The sequence below is a fragment of the Genypterus blacodes genome, unplaced genomic scaffold (genome assembly GCF_046128005.1).
Source record: "Genypterus blacodes isolate CSIRO-AG114 ecotype Tasmania unplaced genomic scaffold, CSIRO-AGI_Gbla_v1 ptg000105l_1, whole genome shotgun sequence".
Lineage (NCBI taxonomy): Eukaryota > Metazoa > Chordata > Actinopteri > Ophidiiformes > Ophidiidae > Genypterus > Genypterus blacodes.
In genome coordinates, this window is record NW_027466909.1 from 928555 (window position 1) to 945734 (window position 17180).

General features: G+C 44.8%; 2 protein-coding genes across 2 annotated transcripts; both read left to right on the forward strand.

The window, feature by feature from the left end:
* The first annotated feature begins 947 nt into the window (after nucleotides 1-947).
* LOC143008544 (cone cGMP-specific 3',5'-cyclic phosphodiesterase subunit alpha'-like) lies at nucleotides 948-6387 on the forward strand. Its single transcript, XM_076160354.1, has 21 exons — nucleotides 948-1415; nucleotides 1573-1725; nucleotides 2382-2471; nucleotides 2664-2804; nucleotides 2887-2961; nucleotides 3042-3106; nucleotides 3190-3256; nucleotides 3344-3541; nucleotides 3650-3793; nucleotides 3881-3946; nucleotides 4025-4171; nucleotides 4371-4478; nucleotides 4580-4689; nucleotides 4805-4892; nucleotides 5041-5141; nucleotides 5224-5331; nucleotides 5422-5485; nucleotides 5568-5642; nucleotides 5740-5823; nucleotides 6100-6247; nucleotides 6353-6387. Exons 1-21 carry the CDS (start codon nucleotides 948-950, stop codon nucleotides 6385-6387), a joined length of 2535 nt encoding a protein of 844 aa, XP_076016469.1.
* Nucleotides 6388-9868: 3481 nt separating this feature from the next.
* On the forward strand, nucleotides 9869-16740 carry LOC143008553 (leucine-rich glioma-inactivated protein 1-like). The gene is made up of 8 exons (XM_076160368.1): nucleotides 9869-10495; nucleotides 10620-10691; nucleotides 11482-11553; nucleotides 11649-11720; nucleotides 13407-13478; nucleotides 14391-14560; nucleotides 14689-14853; nucleotides 15020-16740. Exons 1-8 carry the CDS (start codon nucleotides 10299-10301, stop codon nucleotides 15835-15837), a joined length of 1638 nt encoding a protein of 545 aa, XP_076016483.1. The 5' UTR covers nucleotides 9869-10298; the 3' UTR covers nucleotides 15838-16740.
* The last annotated feature ends 440 nt before the right edge of the window (nucleotides 16741-17180 follow it).

A 17180-nucleotide genomic window follows, 5' to 3' on the forward strand; every position in this document is an offset into this window, starting at 1 on the left:
TTTGCTTGCCCACTGATGACCGTTTAATTAAGCCGGTAACAATCCTGCTTAATCCTGCCGTGTGTTTATACACACAGTTCACCGTTTTTCACCTGTGTGTGTGTGTGTGTAATCCAATTTGAAACAACAGCACTGCAACAGATCCACCTAAATAGTACTGTAAGGTTCAGTGTGTGTGTGTGTGTGTGTGTGTGTGTGTGTGTGTGTGTGTGTGTGTGTGTGTGTGTGTGTGTGTGTGTGTGTTTGTGTGTGTGAAGGCTGTTTTAGTGGATCATTAACTCAACAAAGATTTCATCGTATCTCAACTCCAACATACTAAAAGTGAATCTGTGATGAATCAGTCCACACAGGAACACAGCAACAAAGAGGTTTGATGTCATAGAGGATTGTTGAGTTATTCTGTCCCTTTGTCGCCCCCCTTGTGTCCCTTCAGTTCTGTCTGATGCAGTTTCTCTATATCATACAAAGCCTCTCAGACCTCATTAGACACTTAAACACAGCTTTTTATCTCTCTGACCAGCATGGATGTGATATTATCCTCCTGTGCTCGACGCTTCACTTTAATACCGGCTGTTGACTCTGCTTATCTACATGTCTGCGCGTCACAGGTTATTATCTGTGTATATCCCAGAGAGGGAGAGCCTTCCTGCTCCCTGACCTCATCCATAGAGCCGCTCATAACTCAGCCATCATTATCCATGAGGGGATTGGCCACAGGAAAATGACAAGTGGCTGGATTTACAAGTTAAGAAAGCTCAGGGGTTTATGACTCTTACGTCAGTCATTAGTTCCCCCTGGGATCCCCTTACCCAGTAAGCCACTCACTACCTTCTGTTAGCTGCACAGAGGAGGCTGGGAGATGCTCCAGTAGGGATCATCTTCTGGAGACCACCATTACCGCTCTGCTCTTCAATCCATCTTCAAATTGGGATTATTAATTGGACAAAATGGGAGACAAGGACACAGCGGAGAAGTTCCTCGACAACAACCCGCAGTTTGCGAAGGAGTACTTTGAGAAGAAAGTCAAGGCGGACGTGATCACCGCCGCCTTCAACAACCAGGTGCAGGTCAAAGACCCGGCGTCCTACAAGGATGTCACCACCATCCAGGAGGCCGAGTTCATATTCGATCTCATCAAGGAGATGCAGACCGACAACCCGTTTGAGAAAGCCATGCACAGAGTCCTGCAGAGGATCGCTCTGCTGACTCAGGCGGACCGCTGCAGCTACTTCAGCTACAGGGCCAGGAACGGGGTGCCAGAGCTGACCACCATGCTGTTTGACGTCACACACAATTCCCCCTTGGAGAAGAATGTGGTGAAGCCCAGCGTGGAGATCGTTTTCCCCACAGACATGGGGGTCGTGGGCTGGACGGCCCACTCCAAGAAGCCGCAGAACATCGCTGACGTAAAGAAGGTGAGAACACGAGGGGAAAAGAAATGAATCAGAAGACGTGTGGTGTTAGGAGACAAAAGAGACCAAATCATTAAATCCTGTACAAAAACCCTTCATCCTCTCCCATGCTGTGTGATGAAGAACATTCTGATTCTCTTGTGCTTTCTGTTGTTTCCAGGATTCTCATTTCAGTGACTTTGTGGACAAACAGACCAAGTACACCACCAAATGCATGATTACAGCTCCCATTATGAATGGAAAGGAACCCATCGGCGTCATCATGGCAATCAACAAACAGGGTGCTAATGAATTCTCCAAGAGCGATCAAGAGGTGAGCGAGCAGGGATTTGGCTACTTCCTCCTTACATGAATGTATTTCTCACTTGGAGTCTTTGTAAACATTCACAGAATAGATTTATGCTTCATTCAAGTCTGACCTTCATCGATGCATTAACAAACACAACACCTTGAATTTAAGCTCTCTGCTAACAAGGAAATATTTTTAAGACGCCTGCTTTCATTTGCAAACTTACTTAACCCTTTGACGTCCTGCCTCTGACCCACATTCATATTCAGACGCTCAGATCAGAAATAAGGTCACCGTTATGAAAGTTGGATCTATAATCCAGTTAGTGAGAGGAAATTCACTTTTCCTCTCTTCCACTTCTGTCACCGTCCAGCCTAAAGGACCAATAAGATAAAATAAGACAAAATAGAATGAAATGAAATGAAATGAAATGAAATGAAATTAAAATTAAAAAATAATATAAAAAATAAAAAATAAAAAATAAAAAAATAAAAAATAATACAAAAGCTGATGTCGGATTAAAAATATCAAAATAAAGTTGAAATGAAATTTATTTATGTAACTATGATTTAAAAAATCTATTTAGATGGCAGTTTGTAAGTTGTTTGAAAATAAATAAATAATAATAATTTCTTCAGTCTTCTTTAAAAAATATAAATTTCTCCCCTTTTCCCTTTCAGCTCTTCACTAAATACGTGAACTTTGCAACTGTGGTGGCTCTCCAAGCCCACACTGCTTACATGTGGGATGTGGAGTCCAGGAGAAGCCAGGTAAAAATACACAACACACACACCCACACACAACCACACACACACACACACACACACACACACACACACACACACACACACACACCAGTCAGGTCTGCTTTCCCCAAACAAATTCCAAACAATTTCCTTTTTCAACGGCATTAAAACCCTGGTGGATAAAAATAAATCATGATTCTCTTTTCCTTTTTCCAGGTTTTGCTTTGGTCAGCCAGCAAAGTGTTTGAGGAGCTGACGGACATTGAGAGACAGTTTCACAAAGCTTTGTACACAGTGAGGACGTATATCAAGTGTGAGAGATACTCGGTGGGTCTCCTTGACATGACCAAAGAGAAGGTGCGTCAAACAAAACCACTAACATCACATCTTCATCATGCATCAGTGCCTGTGTAACATCAACCGGACTTTTCCACAACAGGAATTCTTCGACGAGTGGGCAATCAAACTAGGAGAGCAGGAGGCGTACAAGGGCGCCAAGACCCCCGACGGCAGAGTAAGTTGGAGGCGCCATCGTATCTCTTCATGGTTCTCCTCCATCATTACTAACAAACTTGATCATGTTATTTCTCTCAGGAAATCCTCTTCTACAAGATCATCGACTACTTATTGGAAGACAAAGAGGAGATCAAAGTTATCCCGTAAGTATGACAGCAGTAATATATGTATCATTCTCTAATATTTGCTGGTGCATTGAGTTGTTCAACCCTCTGCTCCTTCACAGCGGCCCCCCTGCAGATCACTGGGCTCTGGTCAGCGGCCTCCCAACGTACGTGGCTGAGAACGGCTTTGTAAGTCCTGCTTCAGTTCCTTCATGCTTCTGGATTCACTGATATGAACCTCCACATCCTCTAAACCGTCTCTGTTAACCCTTACAGATCTGCAACATGATGAACGCCGCAGCAGATGATTACTTCACATTTCAGAAAGAGGCAGTGGACGAGACCGGATGGACGATTAAGAACGTCCTCTCGCTGCCCATCGTCAACAAAAAGGAGGAAATTGTCGGCGTAGCCACTTTTTACAACAGGAAAGACGGCAAACCATTTGATGAGAATGACGAACAAATCACAGAGGTATGAAGGAACGCCTCTTTTCAAATGATAAACTTTCAATTCACAATTAGCTCTGGCTGTTTGGCTCTTCATGTCGTCCGCCGTTTAGTATTCTGTCTTGATCTCCAGGCTCTGACTCAGTTCCTGGGCTGGTCCACCCTGAACAGCGACACGTACGACAAACTGAACCGGACCGAGTGGGGCAAAGACGTGGCCCAGGAGATGCTCATGTACCAGACCAAGGCCACGCTGAGTGACGTGCAGACCATTCTGGTGAGTCGCGTTGTCGTCTCCACCGGCACCGTTCTGTCCACGCTGAGACCAAACTCACACACTTTTACCTCTCGCATCTTCTCACAGAACACTGAGGAGAAACTCAGCGCGGCACCGGAGGACTGCGACCAGAAGGAGATGTACAAACTGTTGGTAAGCACCTTGACCTGTGTGTTTGTGTGTGTGTGTGTCATGCTGCTCTTACATGTTTTGTTTTGTCTGTTTGTGCAGAGGTCCAACATCCCTGAAGCCAAATCCGTGGAGCTGCACGAGTTCCGCTTCAGCGACTTCCCCCTGTCAGAGTTAGAGCTCATCAAGTGCGGAATCCGCTGCTTCTTTGAGCTCGGAGTGGTGGAGAAGTTCAAGGTCCCAGCTGAGGTACAAACACACCACACACACAAACACCTCACTCAAGGAGCAGAGGACAAGACAAGTGTTACAGGTTTTACAGTGTCAAAGAGACTAGACAAGACGAGATGAGGCAAGACAAGTTAAGTAAAGTCAAGTAGTGATGAGATAACATGAGTTAGGACCAGACAAAATGTTCACACAAACTATGTCTCTTCCTGTGGTTCAGATTATGACCCGGTGGATGTACACGGTGCGCAAAGGTTACCGTGACATCACCTACCACAACTGGAGACACGGCTTCAACGTGGGCCAGACCATGTTCACGCTGCTGCTGGTGAGTGACATGCCGACCCCCAACGATTCTCTGATTATGCAGCGAGTGCTTGTTTACGTGCGGCACACACACGGTGCGTAATGCTGTGCTCTCTTCAACAGACGGGCAAACTGAAGAAGTATTACTCCGACCTGGAGGCCTTCGCCATGGTGGCTGCTGGATTCTGCCACGATATCGACCACAGAGGAACCAACAATCTCTACCAGACAAAGTAAGTCAGAAGGTCCAGCGGGACATTTTAAAGGGAAATCAACTGTAAGGACATAAATGCTGTATTGAAAAGGTGAATTTGAAGCAGGGTTTTCTCCCCTGCTGGTGGTTTGTAGGAGTGCATCTCCACTGGCAAGACTGCACAGCTCCTCTGTGATGGAGCGACACCACCTGGAGTACAGCAAGACCCTGATGGAGGACGAGGTAGGTCCTCAGGTCCTCTGAGACCATGTACCTGTGTTCCCCAATAAGGTCTCTGATCTCCAGAAAGTCAGCCCGTCTACAAACAACAACCAAAGTGTAAATGACTCGTCTTTATGTTCAAGCATCGCTCTTCTCCTGTCGTCCCCAGAACTTGAACATCTTCGTGAACCTTCAGAAGCGTCAGTTCGAGACGGTGCAGCATCTTTTTGAAGTTTGCATCATCGCCACCGATCTGGCTCTTTATTTCAAGTAAGGAGAGCTGGAGTCGCCACATTGAAGGTATTTACGTTGGAGTGAGAGTGTGTGGCCATCTTCTGCGTTTGCGTTTCAGGAAGAGGACCATGTTCCAGAAAATCGTGGACAGTGTAGAAGGGATTCCAGAGGAGAAAGAGAAAATCAACTACATCTCCAACAATGCAACCAGGAAGGAAATCATCATGTAAATACACGACTCACCATCTGTCACATGACCGTCTCACCCATCCATCTTTCATTGTGATTGATTTGCGATGGATGTCTTTTCCTGCAGGGCAATGATGATGACAGCGTGCGACTTGTCTGCCATCACCAAGCCGTGGGAGGTCCAGAGCAAGGTGCGTCCACCTCCCATAACCTTCCACACTGTTACATCATGACATCATCATCACCCACCCCTGGGCTCTCTTGTGCTTCTAGGTGGCTCTGATGGTGGCAGCCGAGTTTTGGGAGCAGGGAGATCTGGAAAGGACGGTTCTGGAGCAGCAGCCCATTGTAAGAGCAGCACACATATCCCCTATACTATGAGCTAAACTTATCGAAAATGGATGCAAACAACCATTTCCTCCTTCGTCTTCTTCTTCTACTTCAGCCAATGATGGACAGAAATCATGCTGACGAGCTTCCCAAGATGCAATGCGGTTTCATCGATTTTGTCTGCTCCTTTGTGTATAAGGTATGTTATAGGACACACACACACACATCTACACACTATTATCACAACACTAACCTGCTCTTTCTGACCCATCACATGTACCAGAAACTGCACCGGTTAAAAAAATTCTGTTCTGTTCTGTTCTCTTCACGTTATCATCAACTACATTACAGCATAATGGTTGATCTGTATTTAGGGTTTGTCTGACCGTGTGTGTGTGTGTGTGTGTGTGTGTGTGTGTGTGTGCGTGCGTGCGTGCGTGCGTGCGTGCGTGCGTGCGTGCGTGCGTGCGTGCAGGAGTTTTCTCGGTTCCACACAGAGATCAGCCCCATGTTCCAGGGTTTGACCACCAACAGGGGAGAGTGGAGAGCTCTGGCAGACATCCACGAGGCCAAGGTGAAGGCCATCGAAGACGAGAAGAAGAAGCTGGAGGGCGGAGACCAAGGTGAGTGAGGATCTGCTCACCTTCATCTGTCTGTTCATCGCTTCTCTTCTTCCTCACAAACTCTCTCTCTCTCACACACATTTCTTCCTCCTGCTGTAGGCGGAGATGGTGGCAAGGCAAAGACCTGCGTGATCTGCTAGACGACCACTCAGGCACTTGTGGATGTGTGTGTATATATACAGTGTGTGTGACTGTGTGCTTGTGTAATTATAGTATTTCCCAGCAGCAGCAGATGGATTTAAAATGTGCAAAATCTCTCAATCTAATGTTATAACTGTAATTTATTGTTTATAATCATCATCAAGTTCCTTTAGTAGTTTCTTATACTTCAAAGCTTCAGTAGCTCCCTGACAACCTTCATGTTTCTGCGGCGCCTCCAACTGGTGGACAGTATCACCATCTACCTCACTACCTCAACACCAATGTGTACCTCATCAATGAAATATTAGCAATTATTAATATGTTTTACTGTGTGTGTGTGTGTGTGTGTGTGTGTGTGTGTGTGTGTGTGTGTGTATGGGGGTCGGGTAAAGTAATTACGTCACTAAAATCACAGGGGGCGGCTCAGGTTTGGCCATTTACAGGCATTACATATGTCCATATCTTTAATTTACTATTAATATATACATTTTAAAACGGTTATTTAGTTTACTTAGTCTGGATTTGGATGACAAGAGACTAAATTAATCAAATATATTAATAGACAGCAATTTGATGCTGCGAATTTGATGCCCTGAACTCTCAAATAAGCAACATTTATTGACTTTAGTAAGCAGGAAAGGATGGAAAGGAAAGCTGGAGGAGTTCTTCAACAGCTGGCAGGCCACAAACATAATATAAATATATATTTAGGTATGTTATTGCTTCTATATTTAAGTTTGCACGTTGTTGTTTTTTACAGTGCTTCTAGCTTCCAACCTTTCCAGCTTGCTGTATGAACCTGGTTCATGTGTGAGAGATGTAAGAAGATTTGACGGAATTGGATTTAGTTATAAGCCAGCTGGAGCTCTGAGGTTCTTTCCTTTTTAAGACCCCTGCTTACATAAAGTAAAAATACTGCTGCCCTGCTCATAAGCCCGCAGGCACATGTGGCGTTTACAGGACAGGAAGTTACGCATAGGATCATGTATAAAGAAATAATAAATATATGAATAAAGTTTATTTTCAAATCCTGTTTGTTCTTGTGCTCTTAAATTATAATTCCCTGCAAAGAGTCCAGTTTGTTATACGCTCTTTAATTAACTGTTAATCTTGTTTTGTTGATAGTGCATTCTGGGTAGTTTCAGTCAAATGTTTGATTGATAATACCTAAATAAATGCAAAGGTGCATTAGTTTGCATGGTGTGGATTATAAACAATGAGATATTCAGCTACACCTTCACTCTTTCAGCAGATGCTTGAGTCCAAAGCTGCATGCTCCACATGACACACACACAAACTAAATACATCTGTGAATGGACCACACACACACACACACACTGGGAGTTGAACCCGGGACCTACTTAACCACTGAATCACCCCGTCTGCCCCCATAAGCCCCTCAGCCTGTGTGTGTGTGTGTGTGTGTGTGTTCACTCCTGAGGTCAACGCAAACATCACCTTTTAATCAACTGTAAATAAGCTTAGAACTGCCCTCTGCTTTCAGACTGTATACACCCATTCATCTAATGCACAGGATACATAACTCCAGAAAGTGTGTATGAATCTCTTTAAATATCCTTATAAAATCAAGTATGAACAAATGGTAGATTTGAAATGAGTCACCCTGTTTATAAAATGAAGTGAAGCTTTATAGAGGACAAATAAGAAAAAGATTTACTTTCATCATGAATCAATTATGGATAATGATTATATGGGTTGAATTGCTTAAATTCGTCCTTTTAAGTTTTTGCATCGAGGGAGGGAGAGAGAGAGGGGCAGAATAGAGACAGAGAGAAGGGGGAGAGAGAGGAAAAGAGAGGGGGGAGAGAGAGAGAGAGAGGGGAGGGGGGGAGAGGAAGAGAGAGAGAGAGAGAGAGAGAGAGAGAGAGAGAGAGAGAGAGAGAGAGAGAGAGAGAGAGCAGTATGTCATTTATATGATTTAAAAAACAAATCAAATTTCTTCTTCTGCTGATATAAATCCAAAGACAGAACCATAAACATCTGCAATCTCAATCAATCGATCAATCAATCATTGTCTTACAGGGACGTACCTCTGATCTACATCTCCCTCTAGTGGAGAGGTGATGCAACAGCTACAATCAGACAAAACAAACGTGCTTTCACCCATGAGAGCAGCAGAGCAAGAACATATGAACATGAAGATCCTTCATGTCTCTGCATCTAAACAACGAGAGCAAGCAAGAGACACTAATATGATATTTATAGTTCATAATTCTATTTGTTTGGGGTTAACATTGAGCTATAAACCTATAAACTCGTTCACATGAACAGACAGCAAGCAGATTAGACCAACTCTTAAAGTTGGGCCGCCTCCAACAGTCCATTAAAAGCGAGATAGCTCATGAAAGAGACAACAACAGACGGGGACAAATCAATAGCTGTGGACGTGGCTGTGGCCAAATAGTTGCTGGACAGTGTGTGCACTATTCTGAAGATGAATGATGGCATTTAGGAAGCATACACACTTCCCATCATCTCGCAGCACAACAATCCTATCCACTGTTCTCCAGTCTTCTGTCCCATGGCGATGGTATGTCGGACTGCTTCTCTGACTCCTCTCTCCCTCTCTGAAGGCAGCAGCCTCCTTTATCTCCACTCTTCATCTCCATCCTGTCCTCCCTGCAGCTGGAAACGAAACACGGCCCCTGCTTTCATTTTACAGGCTTAACCCTATCAGCATCGCAAACAGATGCTGCTTATCAAATGGTGTAATCACATCAGGGACGGGCCGGCGTGGATCTACTCAGAGGCCTTTTAAGGAGCCTGCATGTTTCTCCCTAGAAAGGTCTGACGCAGGCCTGCCAGGCTCGCACAGCAGAATAGATCCATCATCTGGGAGAAATGGAAACAGCTCTGTGCACCGAACACAAAGGACGGAGGTTACACAGTACTAACCTGCCCTTTGTGTGCTTGTGTGTGTGTGTGTGTGTGTGTGTGTGTGTGTGTGTGTGTGTGTGTGTTCGTGTCTGTGTGTGTGAGGGCTTTTGGGGGATGGGGACATTTTTGGAGGCGTTAGTCAGAGCATCTGTCAGAGGGACAGGAGGAGAGGAGGGCTTCCCCGCACCCTCCATCTGATGGAGTGCTTCCACCCGTCACCATGGAAACCACAAAACCATTAAATCAAGGAACCTCAGAAATATCAATCAGTTTCATATATTTCTGTTTGTTTAATGTTACAACAAAGGAGCTCTCCACTGATCTACCAGGCACACTGGGTGTAAACACACACATATGGGCTCTTCTTGTTGTCCTTTCCCAGCCGCTGCCTGCGTGCAGCCGCTCTGCTTCTGCGCCACACACGTCTGCGCCTGCTGGCTCACGTCGGGGCTTCCTTCCATCCCTGTGCGTCTCTACAGCTGATTCACCAAACAAATTTCACAATATACTACAGTGTACTGGGCGGAATCCTCCAGGAGCCTGACGCACACACACACACAGGCAGAGAGAGAGCGAGAGAGAGAGAGAGAGAGAGAGAGAGAGAGAGAGAGAGAGAGAGAGAGAGAGAGAGAGTGTGTGTGTGTGTGCTGTAACCATAGGCGTGGTTTTGGATGGAGATGCTCCGTCTGCTCCCGCTGGGTTCCCCACCTGCCCTCACACCGCGTCTGTCACCGCGCCAGCTGACATCTTCCTGCGCTTCAGCCGCAGATCGTGTTTGATCGGACTCAGTCTCCGCCGATCATCGTCTCTTCTGGATCTTCTGGGGGAGCTGCAGCGCGATCACAGCCCCTCTCAACACACCCACCGGTGCGCCCGATCGAGTCCCCACCAGAGCGCCGGCGAAAACAAACCAGGCATCGGGAATCTTGCGCCTCCGCTTGGCCTCCAGCGTTCACCGAGGAGCCTGGTTCATGTTTAGCGGGATTCGACGCGCAGATCGTGGTCCGCAAGGATGGAAAACGCTCGCAGGATCCCCGTAAGGTGGCGCTGGCTCGGCTTGCTGCTGGCGGCGTGTGCGCTGCTCGGAGCGGACAGCAAGAGAGCCAGACAGCCGCGCTGCCCGCAGGCGTGTACGTGCACCAAAGACAACGCGCTGTGCGAGAGCGCCGGGCTCATCCCCAGGTCCTTTCCGCCTGATGTCATCTCGCTGTAAGTGGGTTCGTTGCTTCACACCATCGCCATGGTGATTTACTAACGTGAACGTGTTGTTACAGAGGCTGACACGGCTCCATGTCTCCGTCTCTTGTCTCTCTTGTCTCTTTCGTGTCTGCAGATCCTTCGTCAAGTCTGAGTTCAGTGAGATCCCTAAGGAGAGCTTCATCCACACTCCTGCTCTGCACCTCCTGTGAGAACCTTTACTTGCTCCTCAGTCTTTGTCAGTGAGGTGACATCGCCATGTTTAGATGTTGGAGGCATCATCTCCCCCTCAGCTGCTCCACAGCCTCACGTCACGGCTCATACTCGTGTAGAAACAGATCCAGACGTTCATGTTTGATCGTGTTCATGTTGGATGTTAGTGTAGAATGATGTGTTGGGTATTGATCCTTGATAATCAGGTTTAATCTGGGCTGAGGCTGAGGCTGAGTGAGGGGGAATCCCTCCTCTGGAGAGGGAATCCCCCTCACTGCTGCATGTCTCCTGGGGGAACATGAGGACTGAGTCAACAAAGAAGATAGATAGATAGATAGATAGATAGATAGATAGATAGATAGATAGATAGATAGATAGATAGATAGATAGATAGATAGATAGATAGATAGATAGATAGATAGATAGATAGATAGATAGATAGATAGATAGATAGATAGATAGATAGATAGATAGATAGATAGATCAGATGGAGCATCTCACATCTGCAGTGGTGGAGATTTTCATTATTGATGCGTGACCATGGTACATGTTAATGCATCAATATTGAAAATACACTTTACTGGATCAATAATTTAACTCTCTGACAGGCAGCAGCTGATAATACTTATTTATGTACTTTGACATTAGCAGAGCTTCCCATTGTGATCCTTCTCCCCTCACTGCTATCAGACAGAAGTATGATGTTAATCTGTTATAATCTGTCATATTTTAGAGATTAGATTGATGTGAGTGTTACTAAAGCAGCCCTGTCCGTGTTTGTGCAGCCTGTTCACTGCCAACACCCTCAACACCATAAACGAAGATGCTTTCCTCGGTCTTCCTCACCTGGAGTATCTGTGAGTATAGATGACACGCCCACACACACACACACACACACGTCTGAAAAACATGTCTCCTCTAACTCTCCCTCCATCCTCCTGCTCTCTTTCAGCTTCATCGAGAACAACCAAATCAAGTCGATATCGCCTCATGCTTTCCGCGGGCTGAAGACTTTAGTGCATCTGTAAGTAAACATGTGTCACAACAACATGAGCCAAACGTGTAACACCATCTCTGAGTCTGTGTCTGTCTGCCTGTCAGCAACATATTACAAAAATGTAGTAGTATGAAAGTAGACATTTTAAGTCTCAAACACAGTGACAACAAAACGTGAGATTTTTGGTTATGCACTCAACAGTAGGTACAAACTTTCTTTTGTCTAAATGCAGCATCATAAGAGCCACAGTTCTTTGGTTTTATCGGCTGAGCAGGCAGATCTATAAATAGCCTCAAGTCTCCTCATCCTCACAATAAGAGCCATTGTTCCTACCTTCAGTCTCCCGAGTGCCTGAGCTCTTTCACACCTATTGTAGTCTACAAGTGCAAAAGACGCTGCATCACCAAATCTACATTCAGATTGCAGAACAGCATGAAGCTTCTCATCAAACCACAACAGTAATTGAACCTTTTGGGGTTATGAGGATTTCTGCATTGCACGATTTAAGTTTGCCTTTCATTCTGCAGAAACCACAAAAACAAAAGTTCCTTTGTTTTGATTGAACGCAGTGTTTAATCATTCGCAGCTTTACTGGCTCGTAAAAGAGGTAGCAGCAATAAACCTCTGCAGCTGCTGATCACAGTTGCGTAACAGAGAGGAGGAATTTTTTTTAGACCGTTTCATCTCACAAAACTGCATGGCTTCATCAATATCATTATTTATGGGACTTCTTTACCTGATTTGACCCTTTGTTCTGGTTCATCGTGACTTTGCCATTTCAAAAGACAGATTTCCAGCTATTAGATTGTCGATTTATTTGTTATTGCATTTGTAATTGGTGATTATTTTTGATTATTCTGTATTTTGTTTTAGGAGGTCTTTTTGTTTTTGTGTTCTTTCTCACCGCCTTCAGCTTTGTGCTTCCTGGCGTGGCTCCTGCAGGGCACACACTCCTGCAGAGAGCACAGACCTCACTAACAGCGTTATAGAGCGTTTACCTAATGGTGGCGTAATAAAGCCCAGGTCTTTAGAGATGTTTGTGGCTTTCTCCAGGTCATGGCTCACACCCACACATGTTGGCTGAGTCTGTAATCAAACGTTGTTATGGAGCAGCTCTACAACTAGCACACAAGACTCATTCTCATATGTGTCCAATTAGCTTTAAGCATCTAGCCAGAAGTGCACTTAGATTTAAAACCCTTAAAACGGTGCATGTTTACATGTTGCACAAGTGGGGAAAGATGCTGTATGAGTTTCCCACCCTGAAATGTTTATAAAAATCACTAGAAATAGTCGCAGAAAAATGTTTCATACAATGCATATCTGTATTTTATGTCATTTCCATAATGAGGGGCTGAAAATGGGACCTTTCCCTCTGACCTTGACCTCTTGAGAGCAGAGGTTCTGACCCTCACCACAACAAATCTGCCAAGTTTGATGCGAGGAAGACAGACAAACAAACGGCAGTGATTATATTCCCCCGCCCACCAACGCATAGCGCCTGTTTCACAAACGTGACGTGAAGAATAAGAAGATAAAGCAGCAGCAGAAGTGAAAGAGAGAGACGTCTGTAAATGGAGCCGAGACGTTTCGTTGTTCATCATAATACAGGAATTGAACACAGAGATGAATCCTCCCAGACACGAAGAGCCAAAGACGGGGGAGGGGCGATAACACTGATGGATGATAACTGGTGACTTTCCTCTCTTTCAGGAGTTTGGCCTATAATAACCTCGAGACTCTGCCCAAAGATTTGTTCAAGGGCCTTGAGGCGCTGACTAAAGTGTGAGTATGATACCGAGAAATAGTAAAACAGAGCCGAGTGCTGCGTCGTGTTGTGGGTTTACCGTAGTGTTTGCTATCTAAGGAACACCATTATTATTCCTCTGGAAAGTGTGTGGGCAGTCAGTGCATTTAACGTCATTAAAATTACACTTGCATTGTTTGTGATCCAACGCCCACTGAAAATGTTCGCTTCTTCACACTGCCTACAGTGTTCACCATCAGGCACAGCTCATGCAGCAGCTGACTGGCCACCGTGCAAGATCCTGAAATGGTTTTTTATCCTACAACTTCAAAAGGAAAAGCAGGAGCTTGAGCTGCAGATTTGACATACGAGTGAATATGAGCTGACATAAAGCATATTCTTTATGTCAGAAAGAATATGCTGCTCACCGACGCAGAATATGCAAGTCTGCATCACATGCAGACTTGCAACACAATACAACAAATCAGGACCAGGACATTCTTTCAGTCACAATACAGAACACAAAGAAGCCGACAGCATTGACTGAACAGCATTTATAGACAGATGGCAGCTTGTCTGTATGCTGATCGATCTCACCTGTGCTAATTAGCAGCTGTGGGAGGAAGCACCAAACCAGGAAGCTAACAAGCTACAGGAAAACTCAACAATCATTACTGTACTTTTTTTATTCAAGCTTATACATATTAAATTGAAATTATATTTAATTTTTTTTTTTTTAGTTTTTATAAAAATACTTTTTTCAGACTTTTCTTTTTTTGGCCTCAGTTGTCACCATGGTAATATTCGTTCTTAAATCTATGGTTTACTCTAGTCTTTGGTATTTGTCGCTGTGGCTTTCCTTTGATTTTCGAGCAAATACTCCACAGCCAATTTAAGAAAAGTGTAGATTGATTGATTGAGTGATTGTGGCTGTGGTCTGTTGGCTGTAGGGACCTGCGGGGGAACCAGTTCACCTGTGATTGTAAGCTGAAGTGGCTGGTCGAGTGGATTTTCCAAACCAATGCAACTGTGGACCAGATTTACTGCAAAGGTCCAGCTTCTCAACTGGACAAGAGGATCAACGACTTGGCCCCACAGTCCTTTGACTGCATCACCACAGGTAAACAGACACTTGTGTCACCTGTTCAATATTAGTTTTTAACTTTAAAGTTGTAACCCCTCTTGGATCTGTTCAGGGACAAACATATTTGACTGCAGATTGTTGCTCTCTTGTTTTTCCTCTGGCAGAGTTCGCTTCGTATCAGTCCATGAAGTTTGAGTCGATATCTGTGGAGGCGTTCTCCTTTCAGAGTGACCAGTATGTGGTGTTTGCCCAGCCCTTCATTGGGAAATGCAGTTTCCTGGAGTGGGACCACGTGGAGATGGTCTTCAGAAACTATGACGATATTGACAGTAAGTAAACGGCATTTCAGGAATGGTTCCATTATTCTCTACGCTACTCTTCTAAATTCATGGAAACAAATACTCTGTGCTGTAGTTGTTAAAGGGGATTTTGGACCAGAAACCACAACATCTGAGCCAAGTTGAAGACCTCCTGTTTTTTCTATCTTCTCCGTAGGCACGTCCACAGTGATTTGCAAACCTCTGGTCATTGAGGACCAGCTGTTTGTCATCGTGGCTCAGCTGTTTGGCGGCTCACACATCTACAAGCGTGACATCTCAGCCAACAAATTCATCAAGATCCAAGACATCGACATCCTCAAAATACGAAAACCCAATGACGTTGAGACCTTCCGCATCGATGGAGAATCCTTCTTCATCATCGCCGACAGCTCCAAGGCTGGCTCCACCACCATCTACAAGTGGAATGGCAATGGCTTCTATTCTCACCAGTCACTCCATCCATGGTATCGGGACACCGATGTGGAGTACATGGAGATCTCCTCCAAACCCCACCTGATTCTGTCCAGCAGCTCTCAGCGGCCGGTCATCTATCAGTGGAACAAAGGCACCAAGCTGTTTGATCGCCGCACCGACATCCCAGAGATGGAGGACGTGTACGCTGTCAAGCATTTTGTGGTCAGAGCGGACCTCTACATCTGTCTAACGCGCTTCATTGGCGACTCCAAAGTCATGCGCTGGGATGGGGCCCTCTTTCAAGAACTTCAGACCATGCCCTCTCGCGGCTCCATGGTGTTCCAGCCCTTCACCGTTGCCAGCTGGCAGTACGCCATCCTGGGCAGCGATTACTCTTTTACCCAGGTGTACCGCTGGGATGCAAAGAAGGGCGAGTTTGTCCATTTCCAGGAGCTCAACATCCAGGCTCCTCGGGCCTTCTCTCCAGTCTCCATAGACAACCGGCAGTTCTTGCTAGCCTCCAGTTTCAAAGGAAAGACGCAGATCTACGAGCACCTAGTCATTGATCTAAGTAATTGAGTGATGGGTTTCTAGGCTCAACTAGTTGTGTGACTGATTGATAATTGCGTATGAAGTTGGCACTGGAAGGAGATCAGTTGCGGTACACAAACGAAAGGGATCCTCGCCTGATCCTTACTTGAGATTGGCACGCGTCGTCACTCTTCTTCGTTTCCAAAAATCTTACTTAGAAATCAGTGCATGATCAACGTAAAGGTAGAACAAATGTGCACACGTCTCAAGTCAGGATCAGAAGCAAAGGTGTGGAGATGTTAATGCATGAACACGGGCCGTGCCATCCCGAAGAATGCAATGATTGAAACGTCCACGATCGTAAATCCATTAAATTTCGCATTGTCCAGTAGAATCTCTTTGTGTTAAACCATCTACGTGACTCAACAATGTTTCTACATTTCTAATCTCATATATTTATCTACAGAAAGTAATAAACAGATGGTACTTTTTAATCTCTTAACTGAACAAATCTGCCAAAACGAAATGTTTACATTTTTCTGTCTTTTCTCTTGTAATCCAGATGATTTGTAAATGAAGCTTTTGTAAGTTCAAGAGGGACCACAACTAGTTAGACACAACCAGTATTTGTTAAGGAGACTGATACCAGTTATTGTTTATCATTTGGGAAATAGTGACAGAGATGTGTGAGAATCTGCCTGTATATCCAAGCAACTTTGGTTTTTATTGTTCAATGGTTTGTACGATGTTTGAAGTATTTGAAACAGTTTTTCATGATGTATGGGGAAACATTTAGGGCGCTCAACTTTTCATACTACTTACAGAACTGAAGTGAAAACATGAGGTTGTCATTCATAATGTTACCTTTGACTAACATGTATGCAAAATACAACAATTGTGTCATTGTCAGGATTAAGTTATTTACTAATGCCATGCTACGTAGAGTGAATAAAGGTTTACATCACCTGAATGTTTGGTCTCATTTGAGCATGACAGTATCACATACTGACGCATGGCTCTCAAAACAAACCAACAAACACTGAAAGGCCCTAAAATGCATTAAGAACTAGGCCGCTCCTTTTGCTCCGGCTGGCTTGAGCATGCTGACAGACAGGCAACAAAGTTGACGAGAGAACAAGTGTGGTCGCAAATATGATCAAGAAGGTCAACAAGTTAGCCGCTATTTAGCCAAACTAGCTGCTACTTAGCCAAGTTAGCCGCTATTTAGCCAAGTTAGCCGCTATTAACTGTGTGGATCCATATGAGCTACCACATACAGTATATGTCATACAGTATATGACCTTGTGTTTGGTTTAAGTTCAGGCACAGGCAAACGTTTCAGATATTTAAAAATATCTGGAGGTTTACGGAAATTTTACTGATTGCTGGGC

Bases quoted from the DNA above. Each gene is read 5' to 3' on its own strand.
- LOC143008544 (XM_076160354.1), top strand. From the start codon at position 948: ATGGGAGACAAGGACACAGCGGAGAAGTTCCTCGACAACAACCCGCAG. The intron at 1,416-1,572 runs GTGAGAACACGA...TGTTGTTTCCAG, and splicing joins ACATCGCTGACGTAAAGAAG to GATTCTCATTTCAGTGACTT. The intron at 5,824-6,099 runs GTATGTTATAGG...GCGTGCGTGCAG, and splicing joins TCTGCTCCTTTGTGTATAAG to GAGTTTTCTCGGTTCCACAC.
- LOC143008553 (XM_076160368.1), top strand. From the start codon at position 10,299: ATGGAAAACGCTCGCAGGATCCCCGTAAGGTGGCGCTGGCTCGGCTTG. The intron at 11,721-13,406 runs GTAAGTAAACAT...CCTCTCTTTCAG, and splicing joins CTGAAGACTTTAGTGCATCT to GAGTTTGGCCTATAATAACC. The intron at 14,854-15,019 runs GTAAGTAAACGG...TCTTCTCCGTAG, and splicing joins AAACTATGACGATATTGACA to GCACGTCCACAGTGATTTGC.